We start from the raw sequence: 18,110 nt of genomic DNA, 5'->3' as shown, positions 1-18,110 counted from the left end.
TGTGTGCCTTGCTGCCCCTACTGTTACTGGGAAAGGTCATCACATGGGAGAACCCAAAACCAAGCACTTCTCCCATTGCAAGAATCATAGATCTAGTTGTCCAAACAAAACCCAAGACTCGGAGAGACTTACAAGGATATCAAATCATGCATATAAGAAATCAGCAAAGACTCAAATATATATCATAGATAATCTGATCACAAGTCCACAATTCATCGGATCTCGACAAACACATCGCCAAAGAAGATTGCATCGGATAGATCTCCATGAAGATCATGGAGAACTTTGTATTGAAGATCCAAGAGAGAGAAGAAGGCATCTAGCTACTAACTACCGACCCATAGGTCTGAAGTGAACTACTCACGAGTCATTGGAGGGGCGATGATGATGATGAAGAAGCCCTCCACCTCAAAGTCCCCTCCGGCAGGGCGCCGAGAAGGGTCTCTAGATGAGATCTCGCGGAAACGGAAGCTTGCGGCGGCGGAAAAGTATTTTCAAGGCTCCCCTGATTTTTTGCGGAATATTTGGGAATATATAGGCGCAAAACCTAGGTCAGGAGGTGGCTAGGGAAGCCACAAGCTTGCCCACCGCCGCCTCCCCCTGGTGGCATGGTGGGAGCTTGTGGGCTCCCTGCAGCCCACCTGGCTTGGCCCAAAAGCCCCCTGGTCTTCTTCCGTTCGGGAAAAAAATCATTTCGGGGTTTTTTTGGACTCCGTTCCAAAATCAGATCTGAAAAGAGTCAATAACACGGAAAAAACAGGAACTGGCACTTGGCACTGAATCAATAAGTTAGTCCCAAAAAAGATATAAAAGGTACATAAAACAACCAAAGAAGACAAGATAACAGCGTGAAACCATCAAAAATTGTAGGTACGTTTGAGACGTATCATGCGTCCACACTTTCATAATTCTGTTGTGATTGTGTTTTTTGTGCTTCTTTTTGTGTTTGAGCCAAGCAAAGCCTTTATGACTAGTCTTGGTAATGGTTGTTTGATCCTGCTGGAAAAAGACAGAAACTTCCTGCTCACGAAAAGAATTTTTTTTTTCCGTAAGAGCTTTTGAGTTGATTCTTTTTGCTGCTGATTACTACGCAAATTCTTCAGACTGTCGTATTTTTTCAGAATTTTTGAAGTACCAGAAGTATACGAAGTATACAGATTGCTACAGACTGGTCTACTGTTAACAAATTCTGTTTTTGTTGAGTTGGTTGCTTATTTTGATGAAATTATGGATAGTATCGGGGGGGTATTATTCATGGAAGACTGAAAATACAGTAACCCAACATCAACATAAGTAGAATTTAAGTTTGCTACAGTACCTAAGGAAGCGATGGTTTGCTTTCTTATACTAATGTTATCACGAGTTTCTGTTTAAGTTTCGTGTTGTGAAGTTTTCAAGTTTTGGATGAAGTTCTTATGGACAAAGATATAAAGACTGGCAAGAGCTCAAGCTTGGGGATGCCCAAGACACCCCAAGTTGATTCAAGGATGCTGAAAAAGCCTATGCTTGGGGATGCCCCGGGAAGGCATCCCCTCTTTCGTCTTCAATCCATCGGTAACGTTACTTCGGGCTATATTTTCATTCACCGTCTTCAATCCATCGGTAACGTTACTTGGGGCTATATTTTCATTCACCACATGTTATGTGTTTTGCTTGGAGCGTCTTGTATTGTAGGAGTCTTTTATTTTTGTTGTGTCACAATCTTCCTTGCTGCACACCTAGAGAGAGAGACATGCACTCACTCTGATTTTGTCGAGCTTCACTTATATCCTTTGGTTAGACAATTCAGCTCACATGTGCTTCACTTATATCTTTTGAGCTAGTTGATTTTGCTCTGTGTGCTTCACTTATATCTTTTAGAGCACAGCGGTGCGTAGCTTGGTAGTTGATCTATGCTACGAAAGTAGTCTCAAAAGGGGTAGTTATCCAAAGGGATATGAAAACTTCCACCTTCATGTGCATTGAATAGTTAGAGAAGTTTGATTCATCTCAATTAGTTTTGAGTTGTGGTTGTGGTAATATTGAAGTTATACTAGTAAGGTGTTGTGGATCTAGAAATACTTGTGTTAAAGTTAGTGATTCCCGTAGCATGCACGTATGGTGAATCGCTATGTGATGAAGTCTAAGCATGATTAGTCTATTGATTGTCATCCTTTGTGTTGCGGTCGGGATCGCGTGATGGTTTATACCTACCAACCCTTCCCCTAGGAGTATGCGTTGAATGCTTTGTTTCGACTACTACTAAAACTTTTGCAACAAGTATGTGAGTTCTTCATGACTAATGTTGATTCCATGGTTTAGATGCACTTTCACCTTCCACCATCACTATCTTCTTTAGTGCCGTGCAACTTTCGCCGGTGCACAAAACCCACCATTAGCCTCCCTCAAAACAGCCACCGTACCTACCTACTATGGCTTTTTCAAAGCCATTCCAAGATATATTTCCATGCAACTACCACCATGACATGTGCCACCGCTTCTACATTGCCATTTCATGATCATAAGATAGCTAGCATGATGTTTCCATTGATGTCTATGCCATGCTAGATCATTGTCACGGTACACTACCGAAGGCATTTCATATAGAGTTATCATTACTCTAAGTTTTGAGTTGTAAGTGTGATGATCATCATTGATGGAGCATTGTCCCATGTGAGGAAATAAAAGAGGCCAGCGAAGCCCATTTACAAAAAGAGGCCAAAGATGCCCACCAAAAAAAAGAGGCCAAAGAGCCCACCAAAAAAATGAGAGAAAAAGAGAGAAGGGACAATGCTACTATCTTTCCACACTTGTGCTTATTAAGCACCATGATCTTCATGATTGAGAGTCTCTTGTTTTGTCACCACCATATAGCTAGTGGGAAATTTTCATTATATAACTTGGCTTGTATATTCCAATGATAGGCTTCCTCAAAATTGCCTTAGGTCTTCGTGAGCAAGCAAGTTGGATGCACACCTACTAGTTTTGTTTAAGAGCTTTCACATACTCTTAGCTCTAGTGCATGATTTGTATGACAATCCCTACTCATTCACGTTGATATCTATTGATGAGCATCTCCATAGCTCGTTGATATGCCTAGTCAATGTGACCTTCTTCTCCTTGTTTGCCTTGCAACCTCCACCACACTCCATTCCACTTTTAGTGCTAAAAACCATGGCTCACGCTCATGTATTGCGTGAGAGTTGAAAAAGTTTGAGAAAGTAAAGGTGTGAAAACAATTACTTGGCCAATACCGAGGTTGTGCATGATTTAAATTCGTTGTGCAAGGATGATAGAGCATAGCCAGACTATATGATTTTGTAGGGATAACTTTCTTTTGGCCTTGTTATTTTGAAAGTTCATGATTATGTAGCTAGTTTGCTTGAAGTATTATTGTCTCCACGTCAATAGCAAACTATTGTTTTGAATCTAATGGATCTAAACATTCACGTCACATAAGAGGAGTTACAAAGGACATCTATGCTAGGTAGCATGAAATCATCAAAAAATCATTCTTTATCACTTCCCTACTCGAGGTCGAGCAGGAGTTAAGCTTGGGAATGCTTGATACGTCTCAAACGTATCTATAATTTTTGATGGTTTCATGTTGTTATCTTGTCAACTTTGGATGTTTTATTTACCTTTTATATCTTTTTTGGGACTAACTTATTAATTCAGTGCCAAGTGGCAGTTACTGTTTTTTCACCCACATAGCATGATTTTGACTCTTTTTAGATCTGATTTTGGAACGGAGTCCAAACGAAATAAAATCCTCGAAATAAATTTTTCCAGAACAGAAGAAGATCGGGGGACTTGAGGGCCAAGGCAGGGGGCCCACAGGGAGCCCACAAGCCCTGTTGCCGCGACAAGCCCACGGGGGCCAAGGCAGGGGCCCACATGCCGCGACAACCAGTCTTGTGGCCTCCCTGGTGCTCCCCTGCCCTAGCTCTTTGGCCTTAAATTCCCTAAAATGCCAGAAAAAATCAGGACGTCCACGAAACCACTTTTCCGCCGCCGCAAGCTTCCGTTTCCGCGAGATCTCATCTGGAGACCCTTCCCGGTGCCCTGCCGGAGGGGACTTTGGAGCTGGAGGGCTTCTACATCAACATCATCGCCCCCTTCAATGACTCCTGAGTAGTCCACTTCAGACCTACGGGTCCGTAGTTAATAGCTAGATGGCTTCTTCTCTCTCTTGGATCTTCAATACAAAGTTCTCCATGATCTTCATGGAGATCTATCCGATGTAATTCTCTTTGGTGGTGTGTTTGTCGAGATCCGATGAATTGTGGATTTGTGATCAGATCATCTATGATTTACATTTGAGTCTTTGCTGATTTCTTATATGCATGATTTGATATCCTTGTAAGTCTCTTCGAGTCTTGGGTTTTGTTTGGCCAACTAGATCTATGATTCTTGCAATGGGAGAAGTGCTTGGTTTTGGGTTCATACCATGCGGTGACCTTTCCCAGTGAAAGAAGAGGCAGCAAGGCACGCATCGTGTTCTTGCCATCAAGGGTAACAAGATGGGCTTTCATCATAGATTTGAGATTGTCCATCTACATCATGTCATCTTGCTTAAGGCGTTACTCTGTTCTTATGAACTCAATACACTAGATGCATGCTGGATAGCGGTCGACGTGTGGAGTAATAGTAGTAGATGAGAAAGTATCGGTCTACTTGTTTTGGATGTGATGCCTATACATATGATCATTGCCATAGATAACGTCATGACTTTGCGCGGTTCTATCAATTGCTCGACAGTAATTCGTTCACGCACCGTCTACTTGCTTTCATGAGAGAAGCCCCTAGTGAACACTACGGCCCCCGGGTCTATTCACAACTATCATCTCCACTTTTACTTTTACTTTGCTTTGTTTACGTTTTGCTTTCAGTTCTCACTTTGCAAACAATCTATAAGGGATTGACAACCCCTCATAGCGTTGGGTGCAAGCTCTTTGTGTTTGTGCAGGTACTTGTGACTTGACGCGATCCTCCTACTGGATCGATACCTTGGTTCTCAAACTGAGGGAAATACTTACTGCTTTTGTGTTGCATCATCCTTTCCTCTTCAAGGGAACACCAACGCAAGGCTCCAAGGCCGTGGTGGGATCCTTTGCATATTTGCCAAGGAAATCCCTATAGGCGTAGCTAGCAGCAGAAGGACCTCTAACGCCGTTGCCGAGGAAGGTCTTTTGTTGCCGTAGCAGAAGGATTTCTGGCCCCGTTGCCGGGGAAGGTCTTTTGTTGCCGTAGCAAGAGGCTCACCCATGTTGTGTATGGGGGAGCTATCGACTAGTCTTCATCAAGCCAACGCAATCAAGAAGGTGGTCCATCTTGAGGAAGCCAAGATCATCGTCATCCAGCTCAAGAGGACGAGGTGCAAGGTATAGGTTTGCCCTTGATAGGTTTTGTGTTTTAGGATAGATTGTCGTACTGTTAAGGGGGCTCTCAAGTAAGTAGCTTGATCGTATCGTTCGTTGAGAGCTCAAACCATTTGCATCCTTGCATCATACTTCTTGGTTCTTGTTGGGTGTTTCTCTTTGTGAGTCTTAGAGCTTATGGTCATATTCATGACATGCTCGAGTTCATCGAAAACGGAGTCCATATGCATCTTCTATGATGTTTTCGATGTTGAGAGTTTTTACCGGTCTTATTCGAAGAAGGGTTTTCACCATTTTCTTATGAGCATTTTCTCACTTGATTCTTATTGATATTTCTATCAATATTGTGTTAGCTCATGTCTTTACCTTTCCAACAAACTTGGTTTCGTTGAATTCGGAGTCCGTATGCCAAAGTTAGAGCAGTTTCAGTATCGAGCGGTAGTACCGCTCCTTGTGCCAGCGGTAGTACCGCTCCTGTAGCGGTAGTACCACCACCGGAGCGGTAGTACCGCCCCCGGAGCGGTAGTAATTTTTTACTACCGCTCCGTCGGACTGTTTTCCCATCCTTTTTGGCCTCAGCATGGTTGGTGAACCTACCGAGCGGTAGTACCGCTCCCATGAACGGTAGTACCGCTCTGTGCGGGCTGTGAAGCATAACTGTTGGATTTTTTCCCCGCCTATAAAAGGGGGTCTTCTTCCCCATTGAATCTTATCTCTTTAGCTCGTGTTCTTCCCCCATTGTTAACCTTCTTCGAGCTTGCTAACTCTCAATCCCTCCAATGATTCTTGCTAGTTCTTGAGGGAAAAGAGAGAGGAGATCTAGATCCACATTTCCATCAATCACTTTCTCCTCTAAGTGAGGGGAACCCATTGGGTCTAGATCTTGGAGTTCTTCGTGTTCTTCTTCATTCTTCCTCTCATTTTCCTCCCTAGCATTAGTTCCTTTGGTGGGATTTGGGAGAGAAGGATTTGGGCACTCTGTGTGCCCTTGCCATTGCATTTGGTGCATCGATTTGAGTTCTCCACGGTGATACGTGGAAGTGAGAAGTTGAGAAGCTTATTACCTTTGGGTACTTGGTACCCCTAGAAGCTTGGTGGTGCCTCGGAGCTCAATCATTGTGGTGTAAAGCTCCGGGCAAGCGTCGGGGTCTCCAATTAAGTTGTGGAGATTGCCCCGAGCATTTGTGGTCACCTCGAAGCCATATGCCATTGTGGTGAAGCTTTGTGGTGTTGTTGGGAGCCTCCAATTAAGTTGTGGAGATTACCCCAACCTTGTTTGTACGGGTTCGGTGACCGTCCTCAAGGGTCCCTTAGTGGAATCACGGCATCTTGCATTGTGCGAGGACGTGAGGAGATTACGGTGGCCTTAGTGGCATCTTGGGGAGCATTGTGCCTCCACACCGCTCCAACTGAGATTAGCATCCGCAAGGGTGTGAACTTCGGGATACATCATCGTCTCCGGGTGCCTCGGTTATCTCTTACCCGAACCCTTTACTTATGCACTTTACTTTGTGATAGCCATATTGTTTCTTGTCATATATCTTGCTATCACTTAGTTGTTTATCTTGCTTAGCATAAGTTGTTGGTGCACATAGTTGAGCCTAGTTGTTTTAGGTTTTGTGCTTGACAAATTAAACGTTAGTTTTATTCCGCATTTGTTCAAGCCTAAACCGTAATTATTTTAAAGCGCATATTCACCCCCCCTCTAGGCGACATCCACGTCCTTTCACTCCCTCGCGTCGCCGCACGACCTCACGACTTCACACCACCATGCCAACAGCCACGCCGAACCATCAAGGCCGACTAGATCCCGAGCACCGCCGCTGTCTTGGCGCAAACGAACCCTGCCCACACGCCGCGCACCTCCACCAGCTCCCGTGTAGAGGCGCCGCACAACACCATCGCGAGCGTGCCGCTGCGCAGCGCCTCCCTTCGGTCCACCGAAGCCTCGCCGGCCCACGCCGAAGCCCTGCCCGCCGAAACCTCCAGATCCACGCCAGACAAGGCAGATCCGCCCACAAGCGGGCCACACGGCCAGAAGCCCCGCTGCCACCCTCCCTGAAGCCCGACCGAGCTTCGCTGGCGGGCTCCTCAGGCAGCGGCAAGGTGCGGGGGAGGAGGGGGTGAGGTGGTGGCGGTGCTGGTGGAGTTCCCCTGAGTCGCGAGAGAGAGGCGCCACGGGGTGGAGCTATGTGTGCCCGCTCCTATACCCTTTTGGGGTTAAGTCAAAAGCTACGGGCCTCGCCCCCAACTTTTTTCATTGTGAAGCCAAGAGAGGTGAAAATAATCTCTCCCTAATAATAAAGCGCCAATTGCTTCTGTCATCCGTCGTGCCACTTTTACAAAAAAGCCCCCGACGTTTCCTGAAATCAACCCGCAGTCCGGATTTAAGTCAGAAAACGAATCATTTTTTGTATTTTTCAGAAAACCCCCTGATGTTTCAGGTAATCAACCCGCAGTCCGGATTTAAGTGAGAAAACGAATCGTTTTTTTTCATTGTTCACAAAAACCCCTGATGTTTCAGGTAATCAACCCGCCCTCCATATTTTAACAAAAAAGAAACTAACTTTTCAGTGAATCAATTCAAATATTATCTAAAATAAAATTATCCATATCTTTTAAACCGTAACTCCAATTTTAACATGTTATATATGAAATTTGATTAAAAATGTAGAATCTAAATAAGATGTTATTTTTAGCTGTTGAATACTTCTTAAATATTATTTTTGGTGCAAACTTAATCTGTAGTGTACGGTCCTTTTTTTCTCTCTTTCCGGCGACGATACGAATTGCAATAAACATCCATTAAATTAAAAACCAAATTGAGAGAAAAGAAAACATCGTTAACCACACATGTACACCTTTAAAAAACCTCGTGTGAAGAAACAACATATTTCTCATCTTATTCCGAGTGACTGCACATTCAAACGCGTTTTCGTTGTGTTAGCACTAAAGTCATCATCGGCAACACAAATGTGATGCAATGTGTAAATATATTGCGTTCAGAGTGTGTGTTATTTTCTCTTCCGTTGTAACGCACGGGCTCTTTGGCTAGTCAAGCTAACTTATCAAAAACGAATTCTTTTACACTTCAAACTTATTTTAATAATAAACTCAAATAAGCTGGAAAAAAAAACTGACCCTAAACGAGGGGAGAAACAAGGGGTGCTCCCGCGCATCCCCCAACTCCGGCTCCGTCCTCCCCGCGCCTTCGTCCGTTAATTCCACTCTCCGGCCAGGCAATCGCCACCACCGCATGCCTATAAAGCGAGCCAGCGGAGACAAGGAGAGGAGCAACCCAATAAGCCAGCGGGACGCCGGAGAGAGGGGGTAGAAGCTGCCACGCGCGCTTCGCCCAAGCCCCCCTCCTCCTCCCCCTCGCCACACCGCTCGCGGCCTCCATAGCCGTTTGCACGTAGCACGTACGCACGCGCGCAGCGCGGGCGAGGGAGACAGAGCTCGCGCGTGCGCCTCCCCCCGTCGGCCGTCTCTCGCCTGCCATGGGAACGGAGGTGCTCCGGCCGCACGACTGCCTGTCCCGCGTCCGCCACCACGCCCACGCCCACGCCGGCTCCAGGCGGTCCCCGCGCCCGGCCGCGAGGACGCGCCGCGGCTCCGCCCGGCGCGGCCAGGCGGCGTCGCCCCTGCCGCAACAGATGCGAGTCAAGGTGGCGGCCGACACCGCGGACGCCGCGTATGCCGGGCCTGCGTTCGGCGCCATGTCGCCGTCGCCGCGGGCGCTGCCGCTGCCGCGCTTCAGCAACTCCAAGACGGCAGCCCCGGCCACCGTGGACGACTCGGCCACCCGGGAGCTCCGGCGGCTGCTGGGCCTCGAGCGGCCGACGAACTAACCACGCGCGACAAATCCAACGAGCAGGCCACGGACTCAGCAAACGAAGAAGAAAGGGCGTGTCAAGAACTCAAGATGTACGTGTGGGTCTCTTGCATTGATTCTTTTTGGTCAATCTCCGACGGCGCGCGTTCCCGGGGCCTCCCCCGTCCGGTGTTTTTGTCAAGGACCGAGGGAGGTGGGGAGCATTGAGCAATGCTCCCGTTGTGCGGAACCCGTCGTAGGAGAGGGGGCTAAACTAGAAGGAGAAATGATGAAATGGCAGGAAGATTTGATGTGGTTAACTGAATCTGATGATCTTCAGATTTGCTCTTGTGATGCTCCAAAAATTGGGATGGCTCAAACTTCTCATCCACAACTGTGGACCAGTCGATTAGGTGTAACAACTTGTACATAATTTTTTAATCGAAGAACAACATGAACTTATTTCGGTGGATAATTACATGATACAACAGAGCAGGGGAATATGAAACGCACGCTTCCAAGGCAGAATTCAGACAAATTGAGAGCCTCCTCTTCCAAGTTGCTCCCAATCCACACGGTTACAGGAGATACAGAGACATAACATATACACTGTTGTCCATAGCCAACGCCATGGTAGGTTTAGATCTTGCGGACAAGAACTTGAGCACCGTACTTGGGTTGGAGGGTCATCACCATCATCGGCGCATGAACATAGGATGGCGAGACATCAAGCACAAATCGCTGGAGGACCATTGCAATCACCAGCTTTGCCTCAACCATCGTGAGATTTTGGCCAACACAGATGGCAGGGCCAATCCCAAAGGGGAAGTACGCGCCTAGGTGATAGCTCTTGCCATCTGCAAACCTTGATGGATCGAACTCCTCCGCACTAGCGCCCCAGATGTCGACATCATGGTGAATGTCAACAAGGGGCAGATTGACCTGCATGCCGGCAGGGATGTCAAGTTTGCCCAGCTTCACATCCTTGGTGGCCGTCCTTTTTTTTTCGAAAAGGAGGCGTTGCCCCGGCCTCTGCATCGAGTGATGCATATAGTCATTTTATTACTAAACGAAATAGTCTGGAGCAATACAGAAAAGCGAGATAATTCAAGAAACAAAAAAAAAGAGTTACATGGCGCTCAGACCGCCGAAAAACCGACTATATCCCACGGAATCTATACTCTAAAGTATGTCTATATACATCCGTATGTAGTCTTTTAGTGCAACCTCTAAAAAGACTTATATTTAGGAACGGAGGGAGTAGAAGGTTGTAGTATTCATTCAAGTAAATGGGCCTCACAATTTTGAGGTTGCTCAGGTTTTCCGCGTTTGGGTGCTTGTGCTTGCCACATACTTGATAGACTTCATCGCGTGCTTTGTCTTGCCATTCTTTATCCAATGCCAGTAGAAGTGTTGCCCATGTTAACAGATTTGCGGTTGTTTCTTTACCGGCAAAGTAAAATGTCTTACACTCATCAATGATCTCCTCGATTCCCATTTTAAATCCGTTGTCCGTTTTGCTGGCTGATAGCATCAAGCCAAGCAAATTTTTAGAGTCCTCACACTTCCTTCCATTGGTCTCAATCAATTTCCTCAGAGAATTTCGGATTTCCTGCTTTAGGCTATTCCTTCTTCCGTTCTTCTTTGTCGGTACAAACCTAAGAAGTAAATAGGTCATGTACTTTTTCCCTTAACTGCAAAGTCTATTTGAAGAGCATGAATGGCCGAAGCAAACTTTTTTTATAATTTTAAAGTAAAAGAACAAGTAGGGAAAACTAATTGTTTTTTGATAGAGGAAATTGTGACCCAAATGGAGTCTATGAGTTAATCTCACCTGAAGCCAGGAAAGTAGAAGGTTCTCATTGCAAGGAGGGCAAGTTTTATTTGTTCTTCTTGCAATTGAAAAACTCGCTTTCCTTCCTCGTAGCTACTTCCAAATGCCACACATGAGATGACATCAGAACTCAAAGTTTGGAATTCTTTACTTGCATCAATCTCAAACTCAGTGCGGGTTCCTCCTTGGACTTCCCATTTATCCAGCATGGATGAGGCCATTGCTGACATTTCTGGTATCCAGCCCTACAAAGAATCCGGAATGAGTTTAATGGTAAACGATATTTTACTAATGACGTTATTTAGAAGACAAGTGTTGATCACATGAATAACATGTCAATAGTAACAACAAACATCGAGTATCAAGAAATAAATAAAGGACCAATGAAACCACAGATCATGAACTACTCCAGTAGCTTCTGCCAGCAACAATTTGTGCATGAAATAACTAGTCATGCAAATGGTTTAATTTCAACAACAAATGTTACCAACCAATATACAACCATTTCATATTTGCTAAGCAACTCAGATAAATTGCATTCCAAGTATTGATAGACACTTGATGGAAGTCAAATCACAGTTAGCTGAAAGAATGCCATTTTCAGAAAGGAATTGTTTGAAATAAGTGTGCACGCGACCTCTTCACTAATAACATCAAATTCAAACCAGTGAAAAGAGCAATAGTTCTGTCAAGGGTTAAAAGATACCCTGATTTCACTGAAAATGGATTTGGAAAGTTACCGCAGAATGCTAAAGGGCTCTGGGAAAAGATTTGGATTATTTCATTAGCCCCATGAGAAAAGTTCCCAATTGTGGTAGCATTCAGTATAAAAGTTTAACAGCAACAAGGATTTTAGCAAGACATATAGTACATCCGAGGATCTTGTTTCTTGCTTACACTTTATAGTTTTCTGCTAGGTAGGTTGCTAGTAGTATAATTTAGTATGATTTACAAGCAAAATCGCCAATTTAATGTTTCAATTCGAATTCAGGAAGCGCCTCCTCACCTTGACCCTCTCCATGTTGAAGGCGGGCGAGATCACACGGCGGTGGTGCGCCCACTTCTCCCCGGTGAGCCCCACCAGCCCCTCGCCGATGAGCTGCCGAGACTGCGGGTTGTTGCCGCTGCCGGTGGAGCCCTTCTCAAAGGCCCCCGTGGAGTCGGTCAGCACGGCCTTAGCGACTTCCGGGCCGGAGACCACCAGCTGCGGCCGGGGCCCGAGCCAGAACACGAACGGGCGGCCGTACCGCGCCGCCCACTCGCGGTACTGCGGCGCGGCGCGGCCGACGATGGCGTGGTGGAAGGAGGCAAGCGGCTTGGACTGGGCGGCGGCGAGAAGGGCGCCGTAGTCGGCCCCGTTTCCGGAGATGAGGCTGCGTGGAGGCCCCCGGATGCCCGGCCGGCGCAGGTGGCGCTCCAGGCGGCGCGGGACCCACACGAGGATGCGGAGCACGCGAAGCACGTACGCGAGCGCGGCGAGTGGCACGGCTAGGAGGAGGGCGGCAGGGGTGCCCATTGTTCACTGCTTGGCGATTCCTAGAATACGGAGAAGAAGAAGAAGAAGGAAGGTTGACTCCGTCCAAGCCGCCATTGTTTCTGCTCGCTTTATTTATTCGTTCGCGGTACTGGGCTGTTGCACAAATCTAGAAACATAAGTTCTATGAACTTTTATTGCTAAGCAATACAGCATCTACATTCGGACTTCCTATATGGACGAAATGGACACGGAACCATTGACCGAATAAAAGAAAAAACAAAAAAAGTTGACTCAACCTGATCAGATCCGTCATAATAGTTTCTTAAATGTCTGGACTATTGTACACCCCTTATATTACACTTATATATAAGATTAGTACTCCTGTATGAGGTGCATCCCAGCATGTCCGGTCAATGGTCTTGTATCCATTACATAAAATTTAGCCATTTTACTTTTACTTTATCTTCATTAATTACATGCATGTGATCGGACGTATAAGAAAAAGATAAAAGACATGGTCATGAAAGTAAAAAAATTAAGGAATGATTGGTCAGTGTCTGTATATGTCCGATCACGTCCGCCATCATTTGAGGGACTAGATTTGTTAGTTGGGGCTGTAGATGCTCTAAGCCGACCATCTTCAGAATTGCTCTTTTGCTGCTCCTGTTCCCCCTCCGCTAGTAAAAACTGATTTATGTAGAAACTAGGTGATAGAAGAAATGCAGAGGACTATGACTGATTTACTGTCGCGAAGCATACAGTTTCTATACACACTGGCCTTCGAGATGTTACAATTTCTATACACATTTTCAGGACAAACTTCAGACAAGTTAGCAACCTCTTATTACAAATCGCTCAAAATCCACACGGATGCAGGAGACACGGAGACATCGCGTTCACATATACTTTCTCCGTCCTAAAATAAGTGTCTTAATTTTTTATCAGCTTTAATACAAAGTTATATTAAGGTTGAGACACTTATTTTGAGACGGAGGGAGTACCTTGCTGTCACGCCTCCTAATTCCATATAAGTCAGGCACCACACAAGGCTCAGATCTTGTGGACAAGAAGTTGAGCACCATACTGGGGATGGAGGGTCATCGCCATCATGGGCGCATGAACATAGGACGGCGAGACATCAAACGCAAACCGCTGGAGGAGCATTGCAAGCGCCATCTTTGCCTCAACAATCGCGAGATTCTGCCCAACACAGATGGCAGGGCCAATCCCAAAGGGGAAGTATGCACCAAGGTGATGGCTCTTGCCATCTGCAAACCTCGACGGATCAAACTCCTCCGCATTAGCTCCCCATATGTCGACATCATGGTGCAGGTCAATAATAGGCAGATTGAGCTGCGTGCCGGCAGGGATGTCGAGTTTGCCCAGCTTCACGTCCCTAGTGACTGTCCTGTTGATGAAGAGAGCTGGAGGATACAGCCTGAGGGTCTCCTTCAACACCATATTTACCTGAAACAATGCCAACATCGCCGACAAGGAAATATCATCATCAAGAACAAGAATATTGAAGTCTGTAGTCATTCAAATAAATAGGGCTCACAATTTTGAGGCTGCTAACGGTTTCCTCATTTGGGTGCTCGCTCTTGCCACACACTTGCAGGACTTCATCTCGGGCCTTGTGCTGCCATTCTTTATGCAATGCCAGCAGAAGTGTTGCCCATGTCAACAAATTTCCAGTTGTTTCTTTACCGGCAAAGTAAAATGTCTTGCACTCATCAATGATTTCTTTGATGCCCATTTTAAACTCATTGTCAGTTTTGCTGGCTGATAGCATCAAGCCCAGCAAATTTTTGGTATCTTCACACTTTTTTTTATTTATCTCAATCAATCGGCGCAAAGAATTTTGGATTTCCTTGTTTAGGCTATGCCTTCTCCGGTTCTTCTTTGTTGGCACAAACCTAAGACTGAAAGAGCTCACAATCTTTTCTAAACTATATGATTACTGATAGAGAATAAATGGTTCAAATTCGTCAAACTCACCTGAATCCAGGAAAGTAGAAGGTTCTCATTGCAAGGAGGACAAGTTGTACCTGTTCTTCTTGCAATTTAAAAATCCGCTTTCCTTCCTCGTAGCTACTTCCAAAGGCCATACAAGAAATGACATCCGCACTCAAAGTGTGGAATTCTTTATTTACATCAATCTCAAACTCAACGCGGGTATCTCCTTGAACTTCCCATGAATCCAGCATGGATGAGGTGATAGCTGTTATTTCTGGGATCCAACCCTACAAGAAATTCAAAAATGAGTCTCGTCTCTTGTGTACATTATTCATGCATGCATGCGATGGCTTTGTATTTGGTTTATCTTGCAAAGGTTGAAGGACAAAGTCCTTTTTATAATGGCATCTAGACGACCGGAGCACAGAAAGGTTTTTTTGCCTCATGGATGGTGCTGTAATCTGATTTTTTTTCTAAAAAAACCCACCTACTTAGTCGAATTGATAAAAAAAACTTTAAATCAATCCAAATACTTACTGCACTATTTTACTGAAACGAGTGCATCGCGCAGCCGTCCGATACGTACACGTGACTGTAGGGACGTCGTGGTACTAGTGGTGAAAGTGGGCAGCATACTAGGGTAGTCTCAGCCGTACCAGTGGTTGAGTGCATGCATGCATGTGGTGATGTCATTCCATTTTGTTCTGTCTCATTTTTTTTTAAACACTATAACTTTTAAACCGGGTGTCAGAACAACGATTTATTTTCACTGTTAGGTTTCTCGTGACCAGCTCTTCAAAACTAGATCCATATGGATAGATTTCGACAATCCTTTTTTTTTGGCAACTTTGGGTGATACTGAGACAACTTTAGTGCTATTGAAAAGCAACTCTCGTGTCGTGGTTTTCCATTAAGGGACATAAGTTGCCGAAAATGTCGAAAAGTTTTTGTTGGATATCTATCATGATTTTAAATTTTAAAACTACGTGGGGATGGATGGTATGAGAGTCTTTTTCTTTTCTTTTCTAGGGTAGTCTGTCCGCCTATGCTACTGAGCACGCATGTGTTGACTAATCAGCGTCAATATCAGAGTGGTGGTGCTCCAACATAGCACCAATGGCCCGTTGCAGACCCGGACATCCTTCATTGCAGCGTCAACACCAACACGATGATGCTCCGATGCAGCGTCGGTAACCCGTCGCAGCTACGGCCATGCTTCACTGCAGCCTCGACACAGGGGCAACAATGCTCCAACGCAGCGTCGACAGCCCGTCGCAGCTCTGGCCATGCTTCACTACAGCCTTGACACTAGCCCGGATGTGCTCCAACGCAGTACTGACGGTCCATCGGGGCTCCGACCATGATTCAAGAGGTCCGCCGCGGCAGCGGTCATGCTTCATTGCAGCATCGTCGGCCCATCGCAACACCACCATCGAATGCCGGTGATGCTTATTGCAGCATGAGGTGGCCGCGAAGGGCAATTGCTGTGGCCGTTGGGCAGAGTGGGCATCATGTGACCATCGACGGCAATCCCTCATGTCTCCTAGCAATCATGATGGTGCGCTAGCCGTGGGAGCTTAGATAAGGCTGGGGAAGGAGCGGGCTTCACTGAGACACGCGGCGCAAAGCGGAGGTGGTTTACGGGAGGAAGAAATCGATCAGATGAAACACAAAGTTTTCCGAAGATAAATTATTTATGTTTTAATTCATATTCAGGAAACGCCTTCTCACCTTGATTCTCTCCATGTTGAACGCCGGCGAGATAACACGGCGGTGGTGCGCCCACTTCTTCCCGGTGAGCCCCACCAGCCCCTCGCCGAGGAGCTGCCGAGAGAGTGGGTTGACGCTGCTTCCGGAACCCTTTCCGAAGGTCCCGGACGAGTCGGTCAGCACGGCCTTCGCGACCTCCGGGCTGGACACCACCAGCCGTGGCCGGGGCCCGAACCAGAACACGAACGGGCGGCCATACTGCGCCGGCCACTCGCGGTATTCCGGCGCGGCGCGGCTGATGAAGGCGTGGTGGAAGGAGGCCAGTGGCGCTGAATGGGCGGCGATCAGGGCGCCGTACTCGGCCGCGTTGCCGTCGAGCAAGCTGCGCGGGGGCCCCCGGATGCCCTGCCGGCGGAGGCGGCGCTCCAGGCGGTGCGGAACCCACACGAGGGAGCGGAGTAAGTAGAGAAGGTACGCGAGCGCGGCGAGCAGGGCTGCGATGAGAAGGGCGGCGAGGGCGCCCATTGCTTACTGCTTGGAGCTTCTTGGGAGAAGTTCAGATATTTGCCACTCTCAACACCTGACTTGGCAGATTTGCCACCACCAGGATGGAGCTTCGAGAATTTGCGGCTGAGCTGATAGACACACCATGTCATTTCTCGTTTTGCCAAACGCTTCGACCTGCACTTACTCGCTCCAAAAAGGACGATATTGCCCTTAGATATGTACATGTAGGTTTGCTTTGGAAGTTGGGCAGCTTCGTCAAATCCAGCTCCATATCGCGTACCGACTTCCGACGAGGAGCTCAACACGAGGCAAGTTGAACTCCTCGACGGTTGTTGGTGACGATAACGGAAAAGTTGCTAAATGGACCAAGTGTTGGAAATATGCCCTAGAGTCAATAATAAAATGGTTATTATCATATTTCCTTGTTCATGATAACCGTCTATTGTTCATGTTATAATTGTATTAACAGGAAACAGTAATACATGTGTGAATAAATAGATCACAATGTGTCCCTAGCAAGCCTCTAGTTGGCTAGCTCGTTAGTCAATAGATGATCATGGTTTCCTGGTCATGTGCATTGGATGTCATTGATAACGGGATCACATCATTGGGAGAATGATGTGATGGACAAGACTCAATCCTAAGCGTAGCACTAGATCGTATTGTTCGTATGCTAAAACTTTTCTAATGTCAAGTGTCTTTTCCTTCGACCGTGAGATTGTGCAACTCCCGGATACCGTAGGAGTGCTTTGGGTGTATCAAACGTCACAACGTAACTGGGTGACTATAAAGGTGCACTACGGGTACCTCTGAAAGTGTCTGTTGGGTTGGTACGAATCGAGATCAGGATTTGTCACTCCGTATGACGGAGAGGTATCTCTGGGCCCACTCGGTAGAACATCATCATGAGCTCAATGTGACTAAGGAGTTAGTCACACGATGACGTGCTACGGAACGAGTAAAGAGACTAACCGGTAATGAGATTGAACAAGGTATAGGTATACCGACGATCGAATCTCGGGCAAGTTCTATACCGACAGACAAAGGGAATTGTATACGGGATTGATTGAATCCTTGGCATCGTGGTTCATTCGATGAGATCATCGTGGAGCAAGTGGGAGCCACAATGGGTATCCAGACCCCGCTGATGGTTATTGGCCAGAGAGCTGTCTCGGTCATGTCTACCTATCTCCCGAACCCGTAGGGTCTACACACTTAAGGTTCGATGACGCTAGGGTTATAGGAAATTGTTATACGAGGTTATTTAAAGTTGTTCGGAGTCCCGTATGAGATCCCGGACGTCAAGAGGAGCTCCGGAATGGTCTGGAGGTAAAGAATGATATATAGGACGGATGGTTTCGGACACCGGAAGTGTTTCGGGCATCACCAGTAACGTACCGGGACCACCGGAGGTGGCCCCGGGGGTCCACCGAAAGGGGGCAACGACCCGGG

The 18,110-nt window shown here is 46.6% G+C and overlaps 3 protein-coding genes across 4 annotated transcripts; 1 reads left to right on the top strand and 2 right to left on the bottom strand.

The window, feature by feature from the left end:
- Positions 1 to 8,580: 8,580 nt before the first annotated feature.
- Positions 8,581 to 9,513, top strand: LOC123441571. The gene has a single exon (XM_045117946.1). The coding sequence runs from the start codon at positions 8,861 to 8,863 to the stop codon at positions 9,209 to 9,211; it is 351 nt and encodes a 116-aa protein (XP_044973881.1). The 5' UTR covers positions 8,581 to 8,860; the 3' UTR covers positions 9,212 to 9,513.
- A 158-nt stretch (positions 9,514 to 9,671) lies between these two features.
- On the bottom strand, positions 9,672 to 12,665 carry LOC123441560 (cytochrome P450 734A1-like). Its single transcript, XM_045117942.1, has 4 exons — positions 12,015 to 12,665; positions 11,009 to 11,253; positions 10,475 to 10,832; positions 9,672 to 10,206 (listed from the first exon to the last, which is right to left on the bottom strand). Exons 1-4 carry the CDS (start codon positions 12,522 to 12,524, stop codon positions 9,814 to 9,816), a joined length of 1,506 nt encoding a protein of 501 aa, XP_044973877.1. The 5' UTR covers positions 12,525 to 12,665; the 3' UTR covers positions 9,672 to 9,813.
- A 599-nt stretch (positions 12,666 to 13,264) lies between these two features.
- On the bottom strand, positions 13,265 to 16,791 carry LOC123441543 (cytochrome P450 734A1-like). 2 transcript variants are annotated; one of them, XM_045117934.1, is made up of 4 exons: positions 16,173 to 16,791; positions 14,484 to 14,728; positions 14,044 to 14,407; positions 13,265 to 13,952 (listed from the first exon to the last, which is right to left on the bottom strand). In XM_045117934.1, exons 1-4 carry the CDS (start codon positions 16,674 to 16,676, stop codon positions 13,536 to 13,538), a joined length of 1,530 nt encoding a protein of 509 aa, XP_044973869.1. In that variant the 5' UTR covers positions 16,677 to 16,791; the 3' UTR covers positions 13,265 to 13,535. The 2 variants fall into 2 exon arrangements, with proteins under 2 accessions (XP_044973869.1, XP_044973872.1); XM_045117937.1 differs by having other exon boundaries at positions 14,044 to 14,401.
- Positions 16,792 to 18,110: the final 1,319 nt, after the last annotated feature.

This window comes from Hordeum vulgare, chromosome 1H, assembly GCF_904849725.1.
Source record: "Hordeum vulgare subsp. vulgare chromosome 1H, MorexV3_pseudomolecules_assembly, whole genome shotgun sequence".
NCBI classification, from domain to species: Eukaryota; Viridiplantae; Streptophyta; class Magnoliopsida; order Poales; family Poaceae; genus Hordeum; species Hordeum vulgare.
Note: the sequence above shows the minus strand (reverse complement) of the source record. Positions and strands in the feature narration are given on the sequence as shown.

Bases quoted from the DNA above. Each gene is read 5' to 3' on its own strand.
- LOC123441571 (XM_045117946.1), top strand. From the start codon at position 8,861: ATGGGAACGGAGGTGCTCCGGCCGCACGACTGCCTGTCCCGCGTCCGC.
- LOC123441560 (XM_045117942.1), bottom strand. From the start codon at position 12,524: ATGGGCACCCCTGCCGCCCTCCTCCTAGCCGTGCCACTCGCCGCGCTC. The intron at 10,833-11,008 runs GTGAGATTAACT...TTTACTTCTTAG, and splicing joins TTCTACTTTCCTGGCTTCAG to GTTTGTACCGACAAAGAAGA. The intron at 10,207-10,474 runs GTGAGGCCCATT...CACTCGATGCAG, and splicing joins ACCTGAGCAACCTCAAAATT to AGGCCGGGGCAACGCCTCCT.
- LOC123441543 (XM_045117934.1), bottom strand. From the start codon at position 16,676: ATGGGCGCCCTCGCCGCCCTTCTCATCGCAGCCCTGCTCGCCGCGCTC. The intron at 14,729-16,172 runs GTGAGAAGGCGT...AATTTCTTGTAG, and splicing joins TCAACATGGAGAGAATCAAG to GGTTGGATCCCAGAAATAAC. The intron at 13,953-14,043 runs GTGAGCCCTATT...GCATTGTTTCAG, and splicing joins CCGTTAGCAGCCTCAAAATT to GTAAATATGGTGTTGAAGGA.